Source organism: Sorex fumeus, unplaced genomic scaffold (genome assembly GCF_029834395.1).
Source record: "Sorex fumeus unplaced genomic scaffold, SorFum_2.1 ptg000045l, whole genome shotgun sequence".
In the NCBI taxonomy this organism is placed as follows: domain Eukaryota; kingdom Metazoa; phylum Chordata; class Mammalia; order Eulipotyphla; family Soricidae; genus Sorex; species Sorex fumeus.
In genome coordinates, this window is record NW_026606102.1 from 18,634,758 (window position 1) to 18,660,945 (window position 26,188).

Sequence of the window (26,188 nt, forward strand, 5' to 3'; positions counted from 1 at the left end):
ATCTAGCTAAAGATCCCAGACTACAGTGTTCAGGCTAGATTAGTCTTTCCTAACTCTATCAGTGTACTAATCCAGTTGTTACTCTTTGGATCATGACAGAATTTGTCCATGACCATGCTCTTAATTTATAGTTAAGTATTGCGGTGCTTGGCCTGGACCGTTTTGATGTCAGGGTAGCTCACAGCTTGCCCTGGGTCCATCCAGTCCCTCCTTGGAACCCTGCTTTTGGGATTCTAGGAACTAAGGGCAATTGAGGCTTAAGTCAAGAAGACAGCAGCTCAGGAATGAATATTATTTGGAGTCAATTAACTCCCAAGTTACAAAAGCATAATATCAAATGTCTCTGAGTCTATACAAAAAGGACATTGCTCTGAAGTAAACTATGCAAAGAACATAAGGAAGGAGAAAAGCAATATTTTGACTTTACAAGTCATCGTTACTAGCCACTGCTTAGGGGAAATAAGTGCTTAACACTCAGGAGAAGCGGAACACAAAGATGAATACCCAGGAAATGAAAGTGCATAGGGAGTATTGTGATGATGGGTGTTACTCAGTAAATGTAAGCTCCTTGTTGTGGAGGAGAAAGGTCAGAGGAGAAATAGCAAACAAATGTTAAACCTAAGATGTTTAGAATTATAATCCAACAGGAAAGTAAAATTATTTCTGCATAAAGATTACATGATTTTATATGTATAAAGTATTTTAGAAAAATGAATAAAATTTCAGGATTTAAAATAAACATATAAATATAGGCATGTGATTTATTGTAGTTCAATTCGCAGTACCACATTGTTCCTGAGTACCAACGGGCACAATAAAAATAAGGAGAAATGGAAATATCAACTATTGTAAGGGGCTAGAAGAAAGAATGATGGATGAATCAATGAGCAATTCCAAGTAACGCTGGACTCCATGGCATAGGTCTGCTTTACTATAAGCAAATAGGTTACCCCAGAAATTCTCAGGGAATGACCAATAGTGATGAGGGGAGCATGCAATGCCAGGGATCAAATTCAGGCCCTCAAACACGGAGACACACATATCACCCTTTTGAGTTACCTCCCTGGTCCAAATCTGAGACATTTTTGTTTTGTTTTGTTTTGTTTTGGGCATACCTGGCAGTGCTCAGGCTTTCTCCAGGTTCTGTGCTTAGGGGTTACTCTTAGTGGATACTGGGGGACTATATGTGGTTCTTGGGATTGAACTGGGGTTGGCCACAAGGAAGGCAAGTGGGCAAGTGTCTTATTCCTGTGCTATCTCTACAACCCCTCTCAAACATATTTGAAGATTATATAAATCTCTTGGTTAAAGTACATGGTTAGAATTAAAGTAGTGTTGAAAACCTGGTTCTGTAAATAGAAAGAATGCCAGTGTTCTCTTATACATTTATCTGTATAGGCTTAGGGTCTGTATATTTGTGCAAATACAGGCATATCCTATATATATAGAGAGATACATAGAAGTATATAAATACAAATATGCATGAATAGATTTACACATCCACATATGTTATGCATGTTGTCTTGTGTTTTTCAAGTTATTGCCCTCCAACCTGGAAATGGTGCTGTTCCTTTTCTTAACAAGTCTCATTGTTCATTTTGTTTCATCATTTTTCTCAGGCACCATCTCCTCCTTAAGCCTTCTTTGAAAGTCACAACTGAATTTACTGTTCTTTATTTGTGCTTATATAACTTCTCTTCTTTCCCCTCTAAGTACAGATGGGGCAATCAAAATAAAATCATCTCTCTATCATAGTTCTTTACTAAGCAAATATTTACCTGGAATGTATATATCAGCTCATGTGCTGCTTATTTTCAGGTCAGGGTGAAGCATGTTAGTACTTGTGATGTCTATACAGATGCCAGCTGCATCTCTGAAGTTCAACGTACTCCTGCTCACAGACTAAGACAGTCAGTCTCCTTGGAATTTCTCTCAGAAAGGAACATAAGGATCGGTCTGCAGAACTAGGTCCTAGAATAGATGACAGGTGTGAGAAAGGGCATTAGGAAATAGTTTATCTTGTCGCCTTTGATTCGCCACTGTAAGAACAGTGGGAATAATTCTCTAAAGACAAAGAAAACTGATCCAGGATCACCAAGCTCAAGTAAGTGTAGGATTGCACCTCAGAGGTATATCTCTTCTTCTGTAATATGTTTCACTTTCCTGGCAAGTTGAATGTGATTTTTGTTAACGTTTATAGTCCTTTCTTTGCATCTTTCCTTTTGTGTAAGCATTTAAATTGTTTAAAATTTTGTTATAATGTGTATAGTATAAAGTCTATCAGTCTAACATTTTTACCATCACTATGTGCATAGCCAATAAGATTAGGTTATGTTGACATGTTGGTGCAACCATACATCTCTAGCACATAATTTAGCTTTTCTTTATTGTTGTAGGTATGGTAGCATGGTTATAACAGTGTGGAATTTTATGGTCATTGAGTAGAAATCTCTGCACCTTACTGCCCAAAGTTCCAAAACCTTCTACTACTGTGTCTATATCAACTCTAGTCCTCTTCTTCATTTCATCCACTCCATTTCCCACCGTTTAGTAATCTTTGTTTTTTAATCCAGGGATAAAGATTTTGTCTTTATTCATTACTGTGTATGTTTTGTTTAAGTATATATATCACAGATCAGTGAGATAATCTGGAAGATTGGGCAAAGGCAAAAATATCTACTTTCTCCTCTATTTTCATTTTCTCTTTTGGGGGGGCCACACCTAGCTGTGCTCAGGACTTACTGCTTGCTCTATTCTCAGGAATCACTCCTGGGGGTGCTCAGGAGACCATATGAGATGCTGGGGATTGACCCCAGGATGATCATATGCAAGGCAAGTGCCTTACCCTCTGTACTATTGCTCTGGCCCCTTTCTCTACTATTTTCCAATATTTCTTTGACAAATCAGGCAAGAAAGAAATTAAAGTGATACAAATGGGAAAAAAATAAATTATCATTACTGGAGGACGACACAATTTTATACATACAAGACCCTTAACCTTTTTGCTCAAAACTTGTAGGAATAATAAAACAATATAGCAAAGTATTGTCCTCGCTGGGGCCTCTTGGAGGGGAGCGGGTTGAGTTTCCCTCCCTGCCCCGACCAGGGCTCTGGCAGCCGAAGACCTCCAGAACCAGCCACCACTATGCTGAGACCACTCTCCACACGCATGAAGGTACTGGCAGAGGAACAAAGGCATGCGGGTCCCGGGGCTGAGATCTCCAAGCCTGCTCGGATCGGGGGTGAGCATCTTCCACCCAGATCCTCCATATTCCAGTAGGCAGGGGTCACACCCACCTTCTGACCCCCTGGCGCCGTGAAATCCCATCAACGGCCAAGACCCAGAGACTATGAAACCCAGATCCCATTTTATTATCTCATCCTTACTTCGGACAAACTGGCAGGCTACCGAATGTAACCTGCCCACACAGCAGAATCTGGCAAACTCCCTGTGGCGTACCCAATACGCCAAATACCAGTAACAATGATGGGTCTCATTCTCCTAACCCTGAAAGAGTCTTGAATATGGCACATTTTCAAAAATCTCAGAGCTGGGACGAAGGAGACTTTATTGGGGCCTGCTCGAGGCAATCAACAAACAACAGGATGGTCATGATCGTGATATAGCAAAGTAATGGGATGCAAAATCAATACACACAAAAATCTTAAAGTTTTTAATGTAAATGATGAATAATAAGGTACAGAATTTAAGAGAGCAAGAGCATGTGAGTGAGTGAGAGAGAGTGAGAGTAAGAGAGAGAGAGAGAAAAAGAGCAAGAGAGAGAGAGAGAGAGAGAGAAGTATCTGCCATTAAGGCAGGCTGGGGTAGGAGAGGAACTGGGGACAATGGTAATGGGCAATGTACACTGGTGAGGATATGGGTGTTGGAATATTGTATGACTGAAACCCAATAATGAACAATTTTGCAGCTCTTTATCTCACTATGATTCAATTAAGAAGAAAAGAATTTAAAAGATAACCTCATTTAAAATAGTGTACAAAATTATCAAATACATAAGAATAAACTACAAAAGGATGTGTGTGACTTTTAAAACAAAAACTTAATGGTTAACCTATAGTCTAAAAATTTATAGAACAACAGGAAATAAAAGGTTTTTACTTTCCAGACTAAAACTATACCCACTAAATACAACAGTCATTGCTCAATTATGTTTTAAACTTGAGGTATACTGTGGGATGTACTTGATTGGCGTTCTTTTGAGTGAAAATTAATTTGTAGATTTTTCTTTACAATACTTTTTCTATATAAAACACACCTCTTATCTCCATGCACAGTATCTATATTGGTTTTCATTCCAGCTTGCTTGCAGTCTTCCTTCCTTCCTTCCTTCCTTCCTTCCTTCCTTCCTTCCTTCCTTCCTTCCTTCCATTCTTCCTTATTGTCTCATTCTCTCGTTCTTTCATTTGTTTCTTCTTTCATTCTTTTTTTCTTTTTCCTCCTTCATTTTGGGGCAACATTCAATGATTTTCATGGATTACTCATGGCTACTCATTCATGATGGTACTTATGGAACCATGTACAGTGCTGGGAATCAAACTGGTTTTGGTTGCATTCAAGGCAAGCACCTTAGCTCATTTGCGCCGATTTAGACCCACATTCCATTTTTCTTAGAAATTCTTTGAAACCAATGTAAAGTTTATGTAGGCAACCAGAAGGACTTTCCAGTACTGTCTAAAATCTTTTCCTCTCAATAAAAGTTTTATCCATGATATAATTTGTTCTTTAGCTGGATAAATAATTATATCCTCATGAAAGACACAACTTTTAAGCTATCACCCTCTGATTTATATTGTTGATTTGGCCACATTTTTCCACTTGGAAACTGAAAGAACATCTTCTATGTTTTTATCTAAGATTCCTGGGGAAAATTTGTTGAAAAATCATAAACGTAAAGCAATATTGATGTAGACCTAAGTGTTCACCTGTCTCTAGATAAGATCATCGTAGGTGCCTTATTGCACTACTTATTCTGTGTTCTCTGCTTTTAAGTGAACACCTCAACTGCTCGAGGTTCTTAACTTGATGGGGTTCTTCAAATATTAATTCCTATGAACCTGAAACTTTGGTTGTTTTACCTTTATTTGAATTACTTTACTTTTCTATTGACTGAGGTTATTGATCCAGCTACTTCTCTTGAACTTTGCTGTCTACCTAGTTCTCCACTGACTCACTTTTACAATTCTTGTATCAGTGATGAAAGAAATCCCAAAGGACCAGTAGATGGTCTCATATTCCAAGTAGTTATATGCCAGACTCCATAAGAACCTAGGAACCCGAGCACATTGAGGTAAAGATTATGAGAAGGAAAGCAAAAAATTCTTCAGGCAGATTGCAAAGCTACACAATGAGAGGATCTCACATTTAGCTTTTGCTTTCCAATCTGATTTCTACATGTCATAAGGCACAGAAACCCCAAAGCACAAAGTTTTAACTTCTTTCTGGTGTTCGATTGCCAAGTTAAATGTATCTGGGTCATGAGCACTAGACAAGAGAAGTGAAGTCCATTGCCTAGAGTCTACTTTATAGCACTTCTTTGTTCTAAAATATATTGTCTACTCAGAAGTGATATTGTTTAGGGAGCCATGGGGATGAGAAAGACATATATATATATGTATGTATACATACATATATTTGCTCATGAAGAAGTATCCTTAATATGTCAGATCAAGTCATAAGAGTGACTACAATAATATGTATTATGATGAAAGTTTCAAGTTAACCTCCCAAGGCCTTGAAAATAAGACGGAACACTGAGTTGAGATCAAATTGTCTTGACTACAAGTTAGTCTATATTTTTGATCCCCTGCATACTTTTATTGTCCACATTTATCTAGGTAACTCTGGTCCAAATGCCAGAATCCACTTAACTCAAGAAACTGTGGAGTAGAGCATTTGAGTGTTGCTAAAAGTCTATGACCCTTAAAATTGACCAGGGTCTCAGTCTCAATCCATATCTCTTAAGTCCTGAGAGTTAAAATAGTCACCCAGAGCTTCAACAGAACCTCTTGGTTCTTCATATATTATATAGCTTTTAATTTTATCCTTTGACCATGTTCATCTTCTAGGACAGTCAGAGAAAGAAAAGTATTTCAAAATCATATAGGGTTTACAAGCATCCAAGGATGCTTGCTTTGCTTCTTGATAACCCAGGTTAAAATCCCTGGCACCATGTATAGTTCTCTGAGTAGCAGGGGAGGGACTTGTGAACTCACCTGCCAGATATGCCTCTTCTAAATAAAACAAAATTACAAAATATTTCTTGACCACTTTTAAGTAATAACCAAGAAAGTCATTTTTTGAATCATAACTTGATGATTTCATTCTGGCATCTACTTTTAATGCTGATTCCTATATTAGCCAGATTCAAACAAAGAAACACTCAAATTTGAAGAGCAGCAAATAGATATTGATTAATGTGTCATAATGATATATAGAAGTACAAAGAAGTATAGTTCCTGAACGAAAGTCAAAGAACTGTGACCACCTGTAGGACTGGAGGTGGATAAATGAAATGCTTTAAATATAAAGATAGATAGTTCTGGTCAGGCATACACATCACTCACCCAATGACCCAGAGAGAAAGCATATGAGAGAAGCAATAGTTCAACCTTGCTTCTTTCGTGCCTGCTACCTCCTGCTTATTATTCATCCTGATAAATCTGAAAAGAAGCCAGAAGAAAGGGAATAAACTGCTAGAGTATTTATAGGTCAACTTCCTGAGAACCTCAGTAGGGCAGAGAGGAATGGAGATTGACTCTTGAAAAGCCAAGAGAAAGTATCTGATTCATCTAGTCTGTGCTAGATAAAACTGGACTCCATACCACTTATGGACAAGAAGATATCCTCTCTCTCTCTCTAACTCTCTCTCATGTGGTTTTTGTGTGTGTTGTTTGTGTGTGTGTGTGTGTGGTCAGGGGTTACTTCTGGTTCTGCACTCAAAAATCACTCCTGGGGTTGCTCAGGGGACCACGTGGGATGCCAGGGACTCAACCTGGATTGACTGTGTGCAAGGCAAGTGCCTTACCTGCTGTACTCTCTTCAGCCCTGAGAAGATATTCTTGTACATAGCATTGTAGCATTGTCCTCCTGTTGTTCATTGATTTGTTTGAGCGGGCATCAGTAACATCTCACAAGTCTCACAAATTGTGAGACTTGTTGTTACTGTTTTTGGCATATCGAATACGTCATGGGTAGCTTGTCTGGCAAGACACAGCTTGCTGTGTCGGCAAGATACTCTCAGTAGCTTGCCAAGATCTCGGAGAGGGGTGGGGGAATTGAACCTGGGTTGACCGCGTGCAAGGCAAACACCCTACCTGCTGCTATCGCTCCAGTCCACTCTTGTACATGAAGACAAAAAAAAATCAATCCTGGTGGAGCTGATGGAGAAGTGGTGTACTTTAACAACTGAAACAGTATGGGGTATATATAATAGTCGTGCAAAACCTAAAATTGTATCTATTCAATGCTGAGTTTCTTCTTTCTTCATATTCTTGGCAATTGGTTGGAAAGGTAGCCCTATAGGGGAGCCCTTGCATTGTGTCGATAAGGCCCTGGATTTGATCCCTAGCACAATGAAACAAACAAGCAAAAAAATCCAATTACCATTGTGATAAATTATGCTATTTAGCCACATAATACACATTCTGGAAATCTAGGGAAACAATGAATCTCTCATTTTCTGCATTAATAGACTCATTGAATCCTTTCAATAGTATAATTGCTGTATCTTTTTTTTTTTTAAATTCTGATCATTCACTCCTTACACAATAGAACACACCTGGTCTAACGTTTTTGTTACTGATTTTCCTATTTCTAGCTCATCCATGATTTGCAGAATCATATTTCAAATACGTATAACACAATTAAAAGTTCTCTTTAATATTCAGAGATAACATTTCTTGAGCACCTGTTATGGCCTGCCTGCCTGCCTGCCTGCCTGCCTGCCTGCCTGCCTGCCTTCCTTCCTTCCTTCCTTCCTTCCTTCCTTCCTTCCTTCCTTCCTTTCTTCCTTCCTTTCTTCCTTCCATCCTTCCTTCCTTCTTTTCTTTCCTTCTCTACTCCTTGTAACAAACTGGATGAGCATAGACTTTGGTGAATGGAACCTATTTCTTAGGCAGCATGATTGGTACACTTTCTTTAAGAAAAGAGCACACCTGACAGCATTTAAAACCAGAAAATAAGTGACATGTAACTAGGAAGGAAGCGATCCTTCAATAGTGTCTCTTGGACATTTTATGAGATAGTCTGTGGAGTAGGATTGTCGTATTTGCTAGTAAATATTATAGTTTGCCAAGTATTACATGGGAAATGTGCATCCTAAAAATATACATTGTTTTCTTATATTAAAATATAATTGGGAATAGTTTAAAATTATTCCAGAGTACAGTACACAGTAAAAATATATGGAACTATGTGATTTCTTCAACTACAAAAAAAGTATGCTATCATTTTTTCTTAACTTATCTTACTTCTTATCACAGGCATAATGAAAGTGACAGAACTATCTTTCATCATCTTCTTTTATATCATGATTCTTCTTCAGATGATCACTCCAAGTTCAGGTATGAACCTATCTTATTCCATGGTAATATCAATTATGCAAAAATAGGGAAGAATAAACAAAAGGAATAAGCTTCATGATCATTTTCTCCTAGGTTTAATAAGCAGTCATTTATTGAGGATATGATGTACATCTTATGATTGGGAAATCACATGTAGGATACATATTGAGAATGGGAATATTTATTATCTTTAATAAGCAAATTTTAATCTTTTATTATGTACAAACATTTCTCTTAGACTGAAGGGGAAAGTAACTAATATAGAAAAGATGTACTATTTTCGCTTGAGATCCCAATATTTAGATGAGTGAGTCATAATTTAATTTATAAGTCAGTAAATGAGAAAGTAATCCAGGACTTATTTTGAAATTTATATAATGAAGGCATCAGATTAAAAAGATGGAGTAGACAGGTGGAGTTTAGAGAAGTGATAAGAATTTGTACTAAGAAGAGTATCTATGGAAAACAGAAATACATATTTATAAACAGAAATATTTATAAACACAAATGAAAAATTAGAGACGACAAATGGCACATGAGATTACAAAATTTCTAGCAAAAATTACTTGTTAAATAGGAGAAATCTCAAGTGGTATACAATCTTCAGCTAATGCTCCACCAACATCCTTGTCGATATGATGTGAACATGCCCATGAGAACATGAATAGAAAGTGTTACTACCAGTGGAACCCAAAAGTTACGTGCTATTTTATGGTAATGTTGAAAAACAATATCTTCTAAAGACAGGTTCCAATCTACATCTCCAACAAAAGTATATATAATTGTCAGGTGATTCATTTTTGTTGATTATTACAGGTCTTAGTTACAAATTATAAAATTTAATCTGCTGTTAGGGTTAGAGCTATAGCACAACGGTAGAGCGTTTGCTTTGTGTGCAGCCAGCCGAGCCGAGCCAGGTTTGATTACTCCGCCTCTCTCAGAGAGCCCGGCGAGCTACTGAGAGTATCTTGCCCTCACAGCAAAGCTTGGCAAGCTACCTGTGACGTATTCAATATGCCAAACACAGTAACAACAAGTCTCAAAATGGAGATGTTACTGGGAAAATCGATGAACAAAGGGAGGACAGTGACAGTGACAGTGACAAAGCTCCATGAATTCATAATTGCATTTACACAGACAATGTTCCAGCACCAATCTCACCACCAGTGTCAATTTCTCTTTAATATTTTGAATTTTAAGTGCCTGGGTTGTTTAGATAACACGGTTTAGGACAGCTTCCATATTGTTTAATACTTGCGATGCTACTTCACAACTCCTATTATCAATGTCAGTGCTCCTCCACTTTGGGTTTGATTATATTTAGTCCAGCACAGCGGTAGGTCGTTTGACTTACAAGCGGCCAACATAGCCGACCCGAGTTCGATTCCTCCACCCCTCTCAGAGAGCCCGGCAAGCTACCCAGAGAGAGTATCTCACCCGCACGGCAGAGCCTGGCAAGCTATCCGTGACATGTTTGATATGTCAAACACAGTAACGACAAGTCTCATGATGGAGATGTTACTGGGCCTGCTCGAGCAAGTCGATGAACAACGGGAGGACCGTGACCGTGACTCTTTGCACTATTTGTCTTTCCCTCATTTTTTAAAAAATCTATTTGTTTTGGTTTTCTTTAGGAGAGTGTACACCAGTGACACTCAGGAGTTCCTGGCTGTGCACTCAGGAATTACTCCTGTTGGTTCTCGGGGAACCATATGGGATGCTGGGATTTAATCTGGGTTGGTCTAATGCAAGGCAAACATTCTCTTCTCTATACTCTCACTCTAGCACCATCTCTCATTGTTTTTTAAGAACACTAAAATATTAGGAATTAAATTTTTATCTGTTGTACTTATTCCACATAATTCTTCCCAATTTATAATAAATTAAATCCATTGACTTGCTTATTATATTTTATTTGTTTTGTTTTAAAATTTAATTTTATATAATTTAATAGACAATAAAATATTACTCTAATTATATATTTTGTCCTCATAATTGACTTTTTAAGTTTTACTTCACTCTATTTTGTAGAACAGTTGTAGGTTTACAGAAAAATTATTCACAAAGTATACAAAATTTCCATATAACCTCATTACCACTTGTTCCGCTGTTTACTCATCATTTATCATTAATATATTGCATTTTTATGGAGAATTATTACAATAAAAAACATTTGAGGGAGGGTTTTTTATAATCCATCTCTATGATTTGATAGATTATTATTAAATATATTTCAAGTTTACATTATATAATGTAATTATATACAATATAATATGTATTCATTATAATATAACTCTTTCTATTGTATAGTTCTTTGGTTTTGAACAAATATTATATAAATAAATTCAATGGATTTCATTGCTTTTTTTTTTTATTAGTGAAACACCATGAGGTACAGTTGTAGATTTACAATTTTTTGTGCTTGGGTTTGATTATACAATGATCAGATACCCATCCCTCCACCAGTGCCCATTTTCCACCACCATGGATAATATCCCCCCCACCCCCATCCCCCCACCCACCTCCTGCCTCTGTGGCAGGGCAATCCCCTGTGTTCTCTCTCTCCTTTTGGGTGTTGTGGTCTGCAAAAGAGGCATTGAGTGGCAAACATGTTCAGTCCATAGTCCACTTTCGACATGCATCTCCCCTCCTGGGAGGATCCTCCAAACACCCTTTATTTGGTGTTCCCTTCTCTATCTGAGCTGCCCTTTCCTCTAGAATGCCCGAATGGCCACTAAGCTATGGAGTAATCCTCCTGGTGCTGATCTCAGCTATTCTTGGGTATTAATCTCATATTTTGTTACTTTATATCCCCCAGATGAATGCAATCTTTCTATGTCTATCCCTCTCTTTCTGACTCATTTCTCTTAGCATGATACTTTCCATGTTGTACCACTTGTATGTAAATTTCATGACTTCATCTTTTCTAACAGCTACATAGTACGCCATTGTGTAGATGTACCAAAGTTTCTTTAACCAGTCATCTGTTCTTGGGCATTCAGGTTTTTTTCAGTTTCTGGCTATTGTAAAGAGTGCTGCAATGAACAAACAAGTGCAGATGTCACTTCGACTATACATTTTTGCCTCTCTGGGATATATTCCCAGGAGTGGTATTGCTGGGTCAAATGGGAGCTCAATTTCTAATTTTTTGAGAATCGTCCATACTGTTTTCCAGAAGGGCTGAACCAGTCGACATTTCCACCAACAGTGAAGGAGTGTCCCTTTCTCGCCACATCCGCGCCAGCATCGGTTGCTTTTGTTCCTTTGAATGTGGGCCAGTCTCTGAGGTGTGAGATGGTATCTCATTGTGGTTTTGATCTGCATCTCCCTGATGATTAATGATGTAGAGCATTTTCTCATGTGCTTTTTTGCCATTCGGATTTCTTCTTTGAGAAAGTTTCTGTTCATTTCATTGCCCCATTTTTGGATGGGGTTGGATGTTTTCTTCCTGTGGAGTTTAACCAGTATTTTGTATATCCTGGATATCAACCCCTTGTCAGATGTGTATTCGGCGAATATCCTTTCCCATTCTGTAGACTGTCTTTGTATTTTGGTCACTGTTTCTTTGGAGGTGCAGAAGCTTCTTAGTTTAAGATAGTCCCATTTATCTATTTCTGTTTTCACTTGCTCAGACAGTGGCGTGGCATCTTTGAAGATACCATTAGCTTCAATGTCATGGAGGGTTTTGCCAACTTTGTCTTCAATGTACCTTATGGTTTCTGGTCTGATGTTGAGGTCTTTAATCCATTTTGATCTTACTTTTGTACACGGTGTTAGGCAGAGTTCTGAGCCCATTTTTTTGCATGTACCCGTCCAGTGATGCCAGCACAATTTGTTAAAGAGGCTTTCCTTACTCCACTTCACATTACTTGCACCTTTATCAAAGATTAGATGATCATATGATTGAGGGGAGATGTCAGTATATTCAACCCTGTTCCATTGGTCTGCAGTTCTGCCTTTGTTCCAGTACCATGCTGTTTTAATTATTACTGCTTTGTCGTACAGTTTGAAGTTTGGAAGGTTGATTCCTCCCATTTTCTTTTTCCCAAGAATTGCTTTAGCTATTCGTGGGGGCTTATTGTTCCATATAAATTTCAGGAGTGTTTGCTCCATTTCTTTGAAGAATGTCGTGGGTATCCTTATAGGGATTGCATTGAATTTATACAATGCTTTCGGTAGTATTGCCATTTTGACAATGTTAAGTCTCCCGACCCATGAGCAGGGGATATCTTTCCATTTCCTCATGTCCTCTTTTATTTCCTGAAGTAGCGTTTTGTAGTTTTCTTTGTACAGGTCCTTTACTTCCTTAGTTAAGCTGATTCCTAAGTACTTGATTTTCTGGGGCACAATTGTGAACGGGATTGTTTTTTTCATGTTGCTTTCTTCTCTCTCATTGTTTGCATATAGGAAAGCCATGGACTTTTGGGTATTGATTTTATAGCCTGCCACTTTACTATACGACTCTATTGTTTCTAGGAGTTTTTTGGTGGAGGTTATTGGGTTCTCTAAGTAGAGTATCATATCATCTGCGAATAGTGAGAGCTTGATTTCTTCCTTTCCTACCTGAATGCCCTTAATATCTTTTTCTTGCCTAATCGCTATTGCAAGTACTTCCAGTACTATATTGAACAGCAGTGGAGAGAGTGGGCATCCTTGTCTCGTCCCTGATCTTAGAGGGAAGGCTCTCAGTTTTTCCCCATTGAGGATGATGCTTGCTGTAGGCTTGTGGTAGATGGCTTTAATTATGTTGAGGAAGGTCCCCTCTATACCCATTTTGGCTAGGGTTTTCATCAGAAAGGGGTGCTGGATCTTGTCAAATGCTTTCTCTGCATCTATTGATATAATCATATGCTTTTTATCTTTTCTTTTGTTGATATGATGGATTATGTTGATTGATTTCCGAATGTTGAACCATCCTTGCATCCCTGGCATGAATCCTACTTGATCATGGTGTATGATCTTTTTGATGAGTAGTTGGATTCTATTTGCTAGTAGTTTGTTGAGGATCTTTGCATCTGTGTTCATCAGGGATATCGGTCTGTAATTCTCTTTCTTTGTGGTATCTCTGTGTGCTTTTGGAATCAGTGTGATATTTGCTTCGTAGAAACTGTTTGGAAGTGTTTTTGATATTTCAATTTCGTGGAAAGCTTAAAGAGGATTGGGAGTAAGTCCTCTTTAAAGATTTGGAAGAATTCACTAGTGAATCCATCCGGACCAGGACTTTTGTGCTTGGGGAGACTTTTTATTACCATTTCAATTTCCTTGATGGTGATAGGTCTGTTCAGGTATTCCAGGTCTTCTTGGTTCAGCCTTGGGAGTCTGTAGGAGTCTAGGAATTTATCCATTTCCTCGAGGTTTTGATGTTCCGTGGCATACAGTTTCTCAAAGTATTCCCTGAGTGCCCTTAATATCTTTTTCTTGCCTAATCGCTATTGCAAGTACTTCCAGTAGTATATTGAACAGCAGTGGAGAGAGTGGGCATCCTTGTCTCGTCCCTGATCTTAGAGGGAAGGCTCTAAGATCCTTTGAATTTCTGTAGTTTCTGTTGTAATGACCCCCTTTTCATTTCTGATTCGGTTTATTAGGGTTTTCTCTCTCCCTTTCTTTTTGAGTTTTGCTAGAGGCTTATCAATCTTGTTAATTTTCTCGAAGAACCAGCTCTTGGTTTCATTGATCTTTCGGATTGTTTTCTGGGTTTCCATCTCGTTAATCTCTGCTCTGAGTTTTATTATTTCCTTTCTCCTGTTCAGGTTGTGCTCCTTTTTTGGTCCTTCTCCAAGCTCTTAAGCTGTGAGGTTAGGTTACTTATGTGTGCTCGCTCCTCTTTCCTGAGGAAGGCTTGTAGAGCTATAAACTTTCCTCTTAACACAGCTTTTGCTGTGTCCCATAAGTTTTGGTAACTCGTGTTCTCATTTTCATTCGTTTCTAGGAATCTTTTGATTTCCTCTTTGATTTCCTGTCTAAGCCACTCGTTGTTCAGTAGAGCACTGTTTAATTTCCAGGTGTTTGATTTAGTTTTCTGTTTTTGTACGTGATTTACTTCTAATTTCAGCACATTATGGTCTGAGAAGATTGTCGATACAATCTCTATCTTCTTAATTTTTTGGAGGCATGTTTTGTGGCTCAGCATGTGGTCTATCTTGGAGAATGTTCTATGTACGGTTGAGAAGAATGTGTATTCAGCTTTTTGTGGATGAAGTGTCCTGTATATATCTACTAAGTCCCTTTCTTCCATTGTTTCCCTCGATTGAAGTATGTCCTTGCTAAGCTTGAGTCTGGTTGATCTATCAATAGGTGACAAAGCAGTGTTGAAGTCTCCCACTAGTATTGTGTTGCTGTTGATGTCTTTTTCCAAATCTATGAGTAGTTGTTTTAAGTACTTTTCTGGTCTCTCATTAGGTGCATATACATTTATTATTGTAAGTTCTTCCTGTTGTACAGATCCTTTGATCAATAAGAAATGGCCTTCACTGTCTCTTATGACCTTCCTCACTCTGAAATCGATGTGGTCTGATATAAGGATGGCTACCCCAGCTTTTTTATGGGAGCTGTTTGCCTGTAGGATTGTTTCCAGGCTTTGACTCTGAGTCTGTGTTTGCTTTGACTATTGAGATGTGTTTCTTGCAGGCAGCAGAATGTTGGGTTCAATTTTCTAATCCATCCTGCCACTCTATGTCTTTTAATTGGTGCGTTTAGCCCATTGACATTGAGAGAGATTATTGTTACGGGATTTTGTCCCATTGTTCTGTTGAAATTTGGTGTATTTGAGAGGCCTTTCTTGCCTTAAAGTAGCCCCTTTAGTTGCTCTTGTAACCACGGTTTTGAGTCTATGATGTTCCTGAGCTGTTGTTTGTGTGTGAAACTGTGTGTTGTTCCTTCTATTATGAATGAGAGTCTCGCAGGGTAAAGTATTTTTGGGGAGGCATTTATTTCATTGAGTTTTTTCACTATGGTCCACCACTGTTTTCGGGCCATAAGGGTTTCATCAGAAAAATCAGCTGTGAATTTTAAGGATGCTCCTTTGTAAGAGATTTCTTTCTTCGATCTTGCTGCTTTCAGAATTTTCTCTCTGTCTAAGGTTTTGGTCATTTTGATCAGAATGTGTCTTGGGGTATTTTTATTCGGATTTCTTCTAGCTGGTACCCTTCAGGCCTCCTGAATGTGGTCACAAGTTTTCTTCAGCTCTGGAAACGTTGTAGCAATGATGTCTTTGACAGTTTCTTCTTCATCAAGGTTTTCGTCCTGTACCTCTGGGACTCCAATAATTCTTATGTTACCCCTCTTGGCTTCATCACGATCTTCTCTTGCCATCTGTTCCCGAATTGTGAGTCTCTTTTCCATTTTCTGCTCTTTTCTGGAGAGTCTCTGAACTTAATCTTCGAGCTCACTGATTCTGTTCTCTGAAGCTGTTACTCTGCTGCTGAGGCCTTCCACTGAGGTTTTCAATTCGCCTACGAGATTTTTCAGGTCTGACATTTCTGATTGCATTTTCTTCATTTCTGCCTTCAAATCCTCTTCTATTGGCATTGCTTTCCATTGTTTCTTTTAGTTCCCTAAGCATCCTAAGTAGCTCCCTCCTGAATTCCTTGTCAGAGAGGTTGTCTAACACTGCAGTACTGTTGGTGTCATCTGGGCTAGACTCTTCAATAAGAAAGTTTGGTGGGCTTTTGCGTTGCTTTACCATTGTGAAAACTGTGGTTTAGTCCTTAACGTTCACTGTTACTATTCTACTTGATATGCAGTGTGAGTTAAGATAGGCTTATGAGTTATTGGCTACTGTGTTTCTAGTGACTGAGGTAAACTAGAGAAGTTTCCATCGAAGAAGGTAGCTTATGGTTCCTATGGCATGTGTAGTGTGAAAATATTTCGCGGCTCCGGAAAGAGTCCCTGGCACTGAGCGAGGAGTTGGGAACGTCGATGGAGCTAGCTGTGCATGCGCAGAGAGGGTCCCAGGCCCTTGGGGGCGGGCTGTACCTGGTTGGAATAGGAGCCGTTCAGCTTGGTTGCCCAGAGCTGGGCCTCCGTGCCCGTCCCACGCAGATCAGGGTTGTAACCGGCTTTCTAGGAGGTGGAGCTAGCTGTGCATGCGCACAGGGAGTCCCAGGCCCTTGGGGGCGGGCTGTACCTGGTTGGAATAGGAGCCGTTCAGCTTGGTTGCCCAGAGCTGGGCCTCCGTGCCCGTCCCGCGCAGATCAGGGTTGTAACCGGCTTTCTAGGAGGTGGAGCTAGCTGTGCATGCGCACAGAGGGTCCCAGGCCCTTGGGGGCGGGCTGTACCTGGTTGGAATAGGAGCCGTTCAGCTTGGTTGCCCAGAGCTGGGCCTCCGTGCCTGTCCCGCGCAGATCAGGGGTGAAACCGGCTTTCTAGGAGGTGGAGCTAGCTGTGCATGCGCACAGAGGGTCCCAGGCCCTTGGCGGCGGGAATGGATGTAAAGGAACTAGAGAATACAGTATTAAGTCTCAGAAGTAGTATGGATGAAGCTGAGTATTGAATTGGTGCGTTTGAAGATATACTAAACAACTACAGCAACAAAGCATCAATAGAAAAAGAGAATGGGGAAGAAACAAATGAATCTAAGGGATTTTGATTATAATACCAAGAGAAACAATCTCAGAAACATAGGAATTTCAGAAAGAGAAGAGAGGTGAAGAGAAAAAAAGACTAGTTTAAGAAATAATTGGTGAGAAATTCTCCAACCTGAAGGGGTAAAATTAGTGTGATAAGTGGTTTGTTGTTTTTGTTTTGTTTTAAAATTGAATCACAGTGGGACACACAGTTACAAAATTGTTCATGATTGAGTTTCAGTCATACAGTGTTTCAATACCCATCCTTCACCAAGTGTACATTTCTTTGAGTTTGAGCAAAGTATTAAAAAATCCATATGTCCTCTGAAAATCTAGAAGCTCAAATTACCCCCTCAAGAGTCATGTTATAAAATAACACGGTGTCTATTAGTAACATATATACGAATTACTTAAAGGTAGCAGCATAGTTTTTTTAGAACTTACTAAAATATGGAAGTGTGTACATGTGTGTTTGTGTGTTTTGACTCAGACACACATAATCATTATGAAATCCCTTCCCAGGACAGTTCACAGTGACTGCCTTACAGGAACATGTTTTGGTTTCTCTGGGAGAGGAAGTTGAGCTCAGTTGCCAGCTTTCACCACCACAAAGTGCAGAACACATGGAGATACGCTGGTTCCAGAACCGCTATACACAACCTGTTCACTTATACAAGGATGGCAAAGACATATATGGAGAAATAATTTCCAACTATGTGGAACGAACAGAGCTCTTGAAAGAAGACATTGGAGAGGGTAAAGTGACCCTCAGGATTCTTGGTGTCAGAGTTGATGATGACGGGCCATACCACTGCTTATTCCAAGATGGTAAATTCTATGACGAAGCCATCACAGAATTGAAGGTCACAGGTGAGGATGGGTTCCTTGAGTTTTATATGCATCTATGATTCTCAATTCATTTAGGATAATTCTAGGTGTTTCTTAACATTTCAATCTTACATGGTTTGGTTAACAAGTTCAATTGAATACATTTAATCTTTAAATGACAAAGAGTGCAGAGTTAAGAGTTGAAGGTATGTGCTAATGCCTTCATCAGCATGAAAAATCTGTTTTTCTATGTCTATATATACTACTGATATGTAAATATCAACAGATATTTGTAAAGAAATCCTTTAAAAATGTGTCAGTGATCTTTGACACTGTAAGCTAGATCACTTGACCACTTGACATCCTGTTACTCATTGACCTGCTTGAGCGGGCACCAGTAACATCTGCATTAGTCCCTGTTGCATGCTAGTGTAGCCCAGTGGCGTCTGCTCGTATTAGGAATACGAACAGCCTCAAACCAATCATTCAGGATCTTGACAAAGAAGTCTGACCGTCTCATAGGTAGGTGGCCACGCGATCTTTTGACGTCACATGGAATCCAGTCAGTAATGGCTCTAGTCTAGCGGTCATCACCAAATCTCATTACATGTCCAGCCCATCTGGTTTTTCACACCTTGGCAAATAAGACAGCGACCCTAATTCTTTTTTTTATGTAGGAGTACTGCTATTTATTCAGCCACTGATTAGCTGATTGAACTGTGCATGAACTCCACCTTGCTTTTCTTTTTTCATTTTTTATAATTTTATTTATTGAATCACCATGAGAGCAGTTACAAAGCTTTTGGGTCTAAGTCTCAGTCATACAATGAAACACCCACACCTTCACCAGTGCCCATTCTCCACCCCCAACAACCTCAGTATACCCCCATCTCACACCCTCCCCCTACCTGTGCGGCAGATGATTTCCACATTACTCTCTCTCTACATTGATCACATTCAACACTTTGACACCAGACCCACCATTATTATTTGAGATTTTACCGCAACACTCTGCCAAAAAGGCAACAGTAGACAATCTGTTTTGTATTGCTGGTTATGAATAACATATGATGTCGTGTGGCTGCAGTAGTGGCTGCGCGATTTTGAAATTCCGAAATTTTAGCACTTAAATTTGGAGGGATTTCTGCTAAAACCTGCTGGGTTCTGAGATTTGCTCCTGAGTCTCTGGGATCATGGCTGCTATGCAGCTTGATCAGGAGCCAGAAAGGCCATTTGTGGGCAATGACTTGGGGTCTCATTGGGGTGGGGAGGACAGGACTGGCTCTACCCCCATCCCGTGAGGCCCAACAAGTTTCATCACTGCGGGTCCAAGCCTGACTGTCCAGTGGCCTTTGGAGGATGACAGCCACCGAGTCGCCAAGGGAGAGCAGGCGGAGTGACAACACCCTTTCCCCCCTGGGGTGGCCTGGCAATAATAATCTACTGTGGGGTCCGGACGCATTTCTGCCAAAAGCCACTGGGTTTTGAGATTTGTTTCTGAATCTCTGGGATCATGGCTGTTGGCCCAAAATTCCAAATGGGATTCGACCACCATCTCTTTCGTGCAAAATTCTACTTCACAGAGCAGGGAGAAAGGGCTGCAAAGTTTAACAAGAGAACTCCCAAAACAACCACCAACTGGGAGCTCTTTGGCACTATTGCGGCTACATGGGAAGATTCCGTCATTGACAACATTGACGAGGAATACAATCCACTGGTTCAGCACCTCCATGATTGTGCGAAGAACACTGAGAGAGAGATATACACAAAAAGACACCTGTCTTTGAAAACTCTTGAGCTCATTTGCCAGCGTGGCTTGGTGCAAGCCTCAGGCAACTGCATGCAAAAGTCTGAGCTCGCAAAGCAGTGCAGAGAAGCAATAAAGGAAGACCTCAAAAAGAGAATAGCAGCAGTGCTGGCACATGCGATTAAAGCTGGGAAAAGCATTCACAACACCTGCTTGTCCTTCGCCAACTGCAAGACCACGATGACTGCCCTCTGACATCCTGATGGATCTATCACATCTTCCAGAAGGGCAATGGAGAAGATTATCCATGACTTCAACTCGGATCTCTTCGATAGCCACTTCCACCTGCCCACATACTAAATTCCGCAGGATGGAAATGTTGTTGCCAACGTTCTCCCTTCTGAAACCCGACACGCCATTTTGCTGGTAAAGAAGCGGTGCAGACAAGGTCAGACCCGAATACCTGAAGAACCTGCCGTCAGTACTCATCAATACACTGGATCCGCTCTTCACACACTGCCTATCTGAGAGACAAGAAATTGTGAAAATATAAAGCACTTTAAGTACCTTGAAGGGCTATAGAAATGTGAGAGCACAGTATGGGATTCTAGACACATTTGTATTAACATTTTGTTGAGCATTATGATACTAATTTTATTACCTAGAGGTAAGTCAGTTACAAAATAGTCTCTCAGTCACATAGAGCTACTTGCATTGGTGTTGGGGCTTGAGCCATCAAGGTGAGCCCATGTAGAGACCCATGAAAATGAGTGAGATTTCTAGTGTGTCCTGACTGGTTTGAATGAAGCTGAACGTTTTCCCCCTTTAAACTGCCTTCAGTAAATAATTCCATAAATTTCAGTATACTGAAAGAGTCAGTGTTTCCTTTTCTCACAGAAGCCCAGCCTGATCTTTGATATGTAGATTCTGGCCTTTCCCAGCTTAGTCTTTGCGATGCAAATCTCAAATGCTTGTCCAGTTTGTAGATTTCAGGTGCTGGCCCATTTTGTCTTTGGGATGCAAACCCAAATACTTTGGGATGCAAACCCAAATAGCCTAAGAAAGGTTTCTGTTTTGGTTGTGTATTTCTTTCCTTAGGCCAAAATGCACTGGCCTGCAGATACAAGGAAACAATACATGTTTTGCTCCCTCCATGTTCTTTCTGCAACTTCTTTTGATGCTTTTGATGATGTCATCGTATTGCACCCTTTAGAGGTACCATGATCAATAAAAGGAGATTTCCAGACTCTACCTTTGTCACAGGTCTGAGAGAACCTAGGCCCTCCACGACATAAATTTCTTTTGTGTTCCTTGTCTCAGCGCCTCTGACAAATTCATACTTCAATACAATTAATAATTAAGTTTGAAAACAATTTCTATAGTATCACTGACCACATCTCTGGTACTCAATGGTATCACATGAAATAAAGCTACTGTATCAGACAGTGCATATTCAGAATATTTATATTATTGTAAAAACCTTTATTGGATAAAACCAGAATAACTTAAATCTCTGTCCTTTTGTTCTTTACCAGCATGTTAGGCAAGTCTTGTCTATAATCTAGGCAATGTCTTAGAACTATTCAAAAATTGTTTTCTTCAAACTGACATCTACTGCTAGATCTGTTTTATGTAAATATCTATTACATAAAAAGTGTGCAAACTCAAAAAGACAGCTGCAGCGGTCTAACTCTCCCACTGCCTGTGTTCGGTAGTCTCCAGCTGCTTCCTCCACCCCAGGGAGGTTGATGGTGTGATGGTGATGGGCAGGCAAAGGAAGGAACAAGGGCCAGGCTGGTTGGTCTTGGTTGCAGTTTATTCCAATCCTCTCTCCATTCACTCCTGTCTCTCCTCTGCCTCCCCCATGCTATTTCATTCTCCTCTTCAGTTCCCCTTCATTCTCCTTCTGGCTCTGGAATCTGAATCCCCTTTCTCCTCCTTCTTCTGGAGTCTGGATCCTGATCCCCCAGCCCACGCTTACAGTCTAGTTGAATCCCAAAAACATGAGGGGTTGGGAGTAACAATTACACAGAGGTGTGGTCATAATCAATAGGGGTAAATTTCTTTCCATCGGGAAAAACAGCTTCTAGGACAGATACTCTCTCAGGAGGACAACCCACCCCAGAACGGAATCCCCTGGGTGTGTTTCTCCTCTCCTTGTCCAACAAACATATAAGCATCCATAATATTAATCATTTTGTATGGATACAGTAAGAAATACCTTAAGCTTATAGAATTGCCCTCCTAGGGCCATCTCAATCTCAGACTACAGTGCTCAGGCCAGATAGTCTTTCCTATTGCTAGCAGGGTCCTAGTCTCATCGTTACTTTTGGATCATGACAGCATTTGTCTATGATCAAGCTCTTAACTTACAGTTAAGAATCATGGCAATTTGGCCTAGTCCATTTCGATGCCAGGGTAGCTCACAGCTTGCCCTGGGTCCATTCAGTCCTTCGTCGAGACCCTGCTTTTGGGGTATTAGGAACCAAGGGCAACTGAGGCTTAAATCAAGAAAACAGATGTCCGGGAGTGAATAATATTCAAAGCCAATTAAATTCTAAGTTACAAAGCATAATATTAACGGTCTTTCTGTATCTATAGGAAAAGGACATTGCTTTAAACTATTCAAAAGACATAAGGAGAAAGACAATATTAACTTACAATACAATTTCAGTGTCCTAGAAGGATTTGACCTTACAAACTAACAGATACTGATTAGGTGAAAAAGCTGAGTAACTGTTTGGGGTGAAGAGCATAGAAGTGGTTACAGATAAAGAAAGGAATGGGAGTGGCTCAGGAGCACTGTGATGGGTGGAACCTGATAAACCTAAGCTCCTCGTGGCAAGGGAGAAAGGACAAAGCAATGTCATCCTACAAAAAGAATATGAAGATTAAAGTTTCACTTAAATTTTTCATTTTTATTACCGATTGTTTACTTGTAGCTTATTGTGGCAGCTGATAGGTGGTTAATAATGAAGATACAAGAAGAATTATTAATCTACAAATTCTTTGATGATTGGAATCTTGATTTCATCTTATATCACAGAAACTTATTCAGTTTTCTAAATTTTGCAAATAGCCAATGAGTAATTTAAAGTAAATTAAAGAGTGAACCAAACATTTCCTCCTCTTATATTTGCTACAATTTTATTGATTTGTATGTAAGTAACTCTTTCTATTTATATATATGTAAGTAACTTATCCTATTTACCCTTTATTTAAGTGGTGGAGATAAACAGAGCCCCAGGGTGCTTGGCTATATCCAAGCTTTTGGGAATTAGAGTAGGGATAGCAGAACCTTATATTTAGATATCATTTCCCTTATCTGCAGCTAAGGATACTTTTTTTGCCTTTTTATTTTTTATTATTTTTAACCAGCGACAAATGTAGAAACACAAATTCTTGTGCATCCATCTACTATCAAAGGCATTTTATTAGAGTGTAATTCAGAAGGTTGGTTCCCACGGCCTCAAATGGAATGGAGAGATGACAGAGGACAGATCATTCCACCTACATCAGAATCATATTTACAGGATAAAGACAAATTGTTCAGCGTGAAGATGACTCTTCTTATTAGATCCCATAGAAATGTCACTTGCTCCCTTCGAAACCCAGTGACTGGTCAAGAGGAGATCACACGCATTGTCCTACAAGGTGAGAGTAGTGTGTCTTTTCTTTCTGAGAGTCATTGCTATTATATAGATTCAATACGATCCCGAACCAAATTCAGAGTACATTTCTCTAGGGTCTAGAAAAGTCAATAATAAAAAGTTTCAATGAAATCAGAAGAAACCAGAAAAAAAATCCCACAAATGAGCATAGTAATTCTATGTCTGTCCCTCGTCCTCTAACTCATTTTTCTCAGCATAATACTCTCTATGTTCATTCATGTACAAACAAATTTAATGACTTCATTTTTCCCAGTGGTTTCATAGCGTTCCATTGTGTAGATGTGCCATAATTTCTTTATATAGTTCTCTGTTCTCAGGCACTTGGGTTGTTTCCAAATCCTGGCTGTTTTGAATAGTGCTGCAGTGAACAGTGAAGTGCAAATACAGACTCAAAGTCAATGGCTGGAAAGCAAAGAACTCTTGACTAGCTCTCTAGCAGCCTCTAAAAACATTTCCTTGAATATAAGAACTGTATATTCTAGTGATAGAAAACAGCCTTTTTCTCTACATAGAAAAACATCAGCTGGAGTGATAGTACAGCAGATAGGGTATTTGCCTTGCACACAGCCAACCTGGGTTCAATTACTGAGAGCATCCCACACACATAGCAGCACCTGGCAAGCTCCCCATGGCATATTTGATATGCCAAAACCAATAACAACAAGTCTCATAATGGAGATGTTACTGGTGCCTGCTTGAGTAAATCAATGAACAGTGGAAAGACAGTGCTACAGTACTACAGAAAAATATCAGGTTCCCAAACAAAATGACACTTGTTCATACAAATTAGAAAGCTAAGGCTTATTAACATGAATAGGAAATAAAGGTTATAAACACATGTGTGTTTCTAAGGGTAGTTAATAGTGCTAAACCCAGAGAATCCATTGGAGAATTCAGAATGTCTCTTATGCTAAATGCAAAATCAAAAGGTGTGAGTTAGGAATGACCTTAGCTCCTGGACTATGACTGAACTTTTGAGGGGATAAGCAAGCCCTGCCTCTTTCCAGTTGTCCTTGAACATATAAGGGGGGAAAATCACAGTCACTGTCACTGTCCTCCCGTTGTTTATCGATTTGCTTGAGTGGGCCCAGTAACGTCTCCTTCATGAGACTTGTTACAGTGTTTGGAATATTGAATACATCATGGGTAGCTTGCCAAGCTTTGCTGTGCGGGCAAGATACTCTCGGTAGCTTGCCGGGCTCTCTAAGAGGGGTGGAGGAATTGAGCCCGGCTTGGCCGGGCCAGCTGCATGCAAGACAAATACCCTACCACTGTGCTATCAAGGGGGTAAATATATAGAAATAAAAGGATAGCAGGTTTTAATTCATTTTTGCTCCCCTCTTAAGTTGACATCTGATTCAGCCCAATCAAATAAAAGCTGTCTCATAGATATGCCTTATACCACCTAAGCTCTCCCAGGCAAGATAATGGGGGCTTTAAGTGGAAACATATTTTTGATAAATAATTTCTGGTTCTGTAATTCAGATGCACTGTTTTCATGGAATTATATTTGGATTTTCATGGCGGTTTTAATTGTGCCTCTTCTGCTGGTCTTCATAAAGGCATGCTGTACAGAAAGAGATTGCATACGTAAAGGTATGTTTAATGGGTGAGATGAAAAGTGTGGTGGGGTTGCTAAAGCTACGTGACCCTTATTCCTAAACCCATCCTCCTCAGGAAGGTTTAATCTCATGGGTTATATGCAAGACAGGTGTCCTTTACCCTCTCTTGGGTTCTGGGAGAGCACTGTGGTTTAAACTGTTACTAGTAGGGTTTCATACATGAACTATTCTACACCACATCCCCCACACAGGTGTTCACTTCCTCCATCATTGTTTCATCCCTTCTTCCTTGTGGTAAGTTTACTTCTGCTTCAACCTTAACAAAATTAAAATTCTTTTTGCATGTTTGGTTTTTATAGCAAACAAGGGATTTCTAACATTTCTAACACTTAACAACTGATGCAGTTTACACACATTTGCAATTACTTTCTTAAGAGTTCAATGACTATGTCTGAAATAGGAATTAAAACTCTAGCAGAACAGGGAATAAATGATTGAGAAGAGGTTGCATAATAGTTTGAGGTATTTGAAAGGAAGAGCTGTAACACCAGGTATCTTGACTTTCCTAGAAGAAAATAGGAGCGATAGCACAGCGGTAGGGTGTTCGCCTTACAAGCGGTCAACATGGCCGACGCGAGTTCGATTCCTCCGCCCCTCTCGGAGAGCCCGGCAAGCTACCGAGAGTATTCGATATGCCAGACACAGTAACAACAAAGTCTCCAATGGAGACGTTACTGGGCCCGCTCGAGCAAATCGACGATCAACGGGAGGGCCTTTACCTTTTACCTTATGCTGTGTTAAGGAAAATGGATATGGTGAATAGTTAGAAAAGAGACACACAAAATATCTGTGTATTTTTGGGAGTGCTTAGTTGCAAGAACATCAAATCACAAATCCCTTCACTTACAGTTGATTCAGTCTTTCAAAGTGAATTCCTCTGCAGCCTCTTTGTCCCTTTACACCAGGTCCTTGTTTCAACAAGCATAGATTATCTCATGTGATTTTTGCCATTCGGATTTCTTCTTTGAGAAAGTTTCTGCTCATTTTATCACCCCATTTTTTGATGGGGTTGGATGTTTTCTTCTTGTGGGGTTCAACCAGTACTAATATATCCTTAATATCAACCCCTTTCAGATGGATATTGGGCGAATGTCCTTTCTCATTCTGTAGACTGTCTTTGTATTTTGGTCACTGTTTCTTTTGACGTGCAGAAGCTTCTTAGTTTAAGATAGT

The 26,188-nt window shown here is 39.7% G+C and overlaps 1 protein-coding gene across 1 annotated transcript in view; it reads left to right on the forward strand.

The window, feature by feature from the left end:
* Positions 1 to 26,188, forward strand: part of LOC130031013 (selection and upkeep of intraepithelial T-cells protein 1-like) — a 53,193-nt gene that overhangs the window by 17,003 nt on the left and 10,002 nt on the right. Inside the window, exons 3-6 of the mRNA XM_056122225.1 lie at positions 8,503 to 8,583; positions 17,670 to 18,017; positions 23,101 to 23,376; positions 24,879 to 24,989. Coding sequence (XP_055978200.1) covers positions 8,503 to 8,583; positions 17,670 to 18,017; positions 23,101 to 23,376; positions 24,879 to 24,989 — 816 coding nt within the window. The remainder of the gene's footprint in view (positions 1 to 8,502; positions 8,584 to 17,669; positions 18,018 to 23,100; positions 23,377 to 24,878; positions 24,990 to 26,188) is intronic.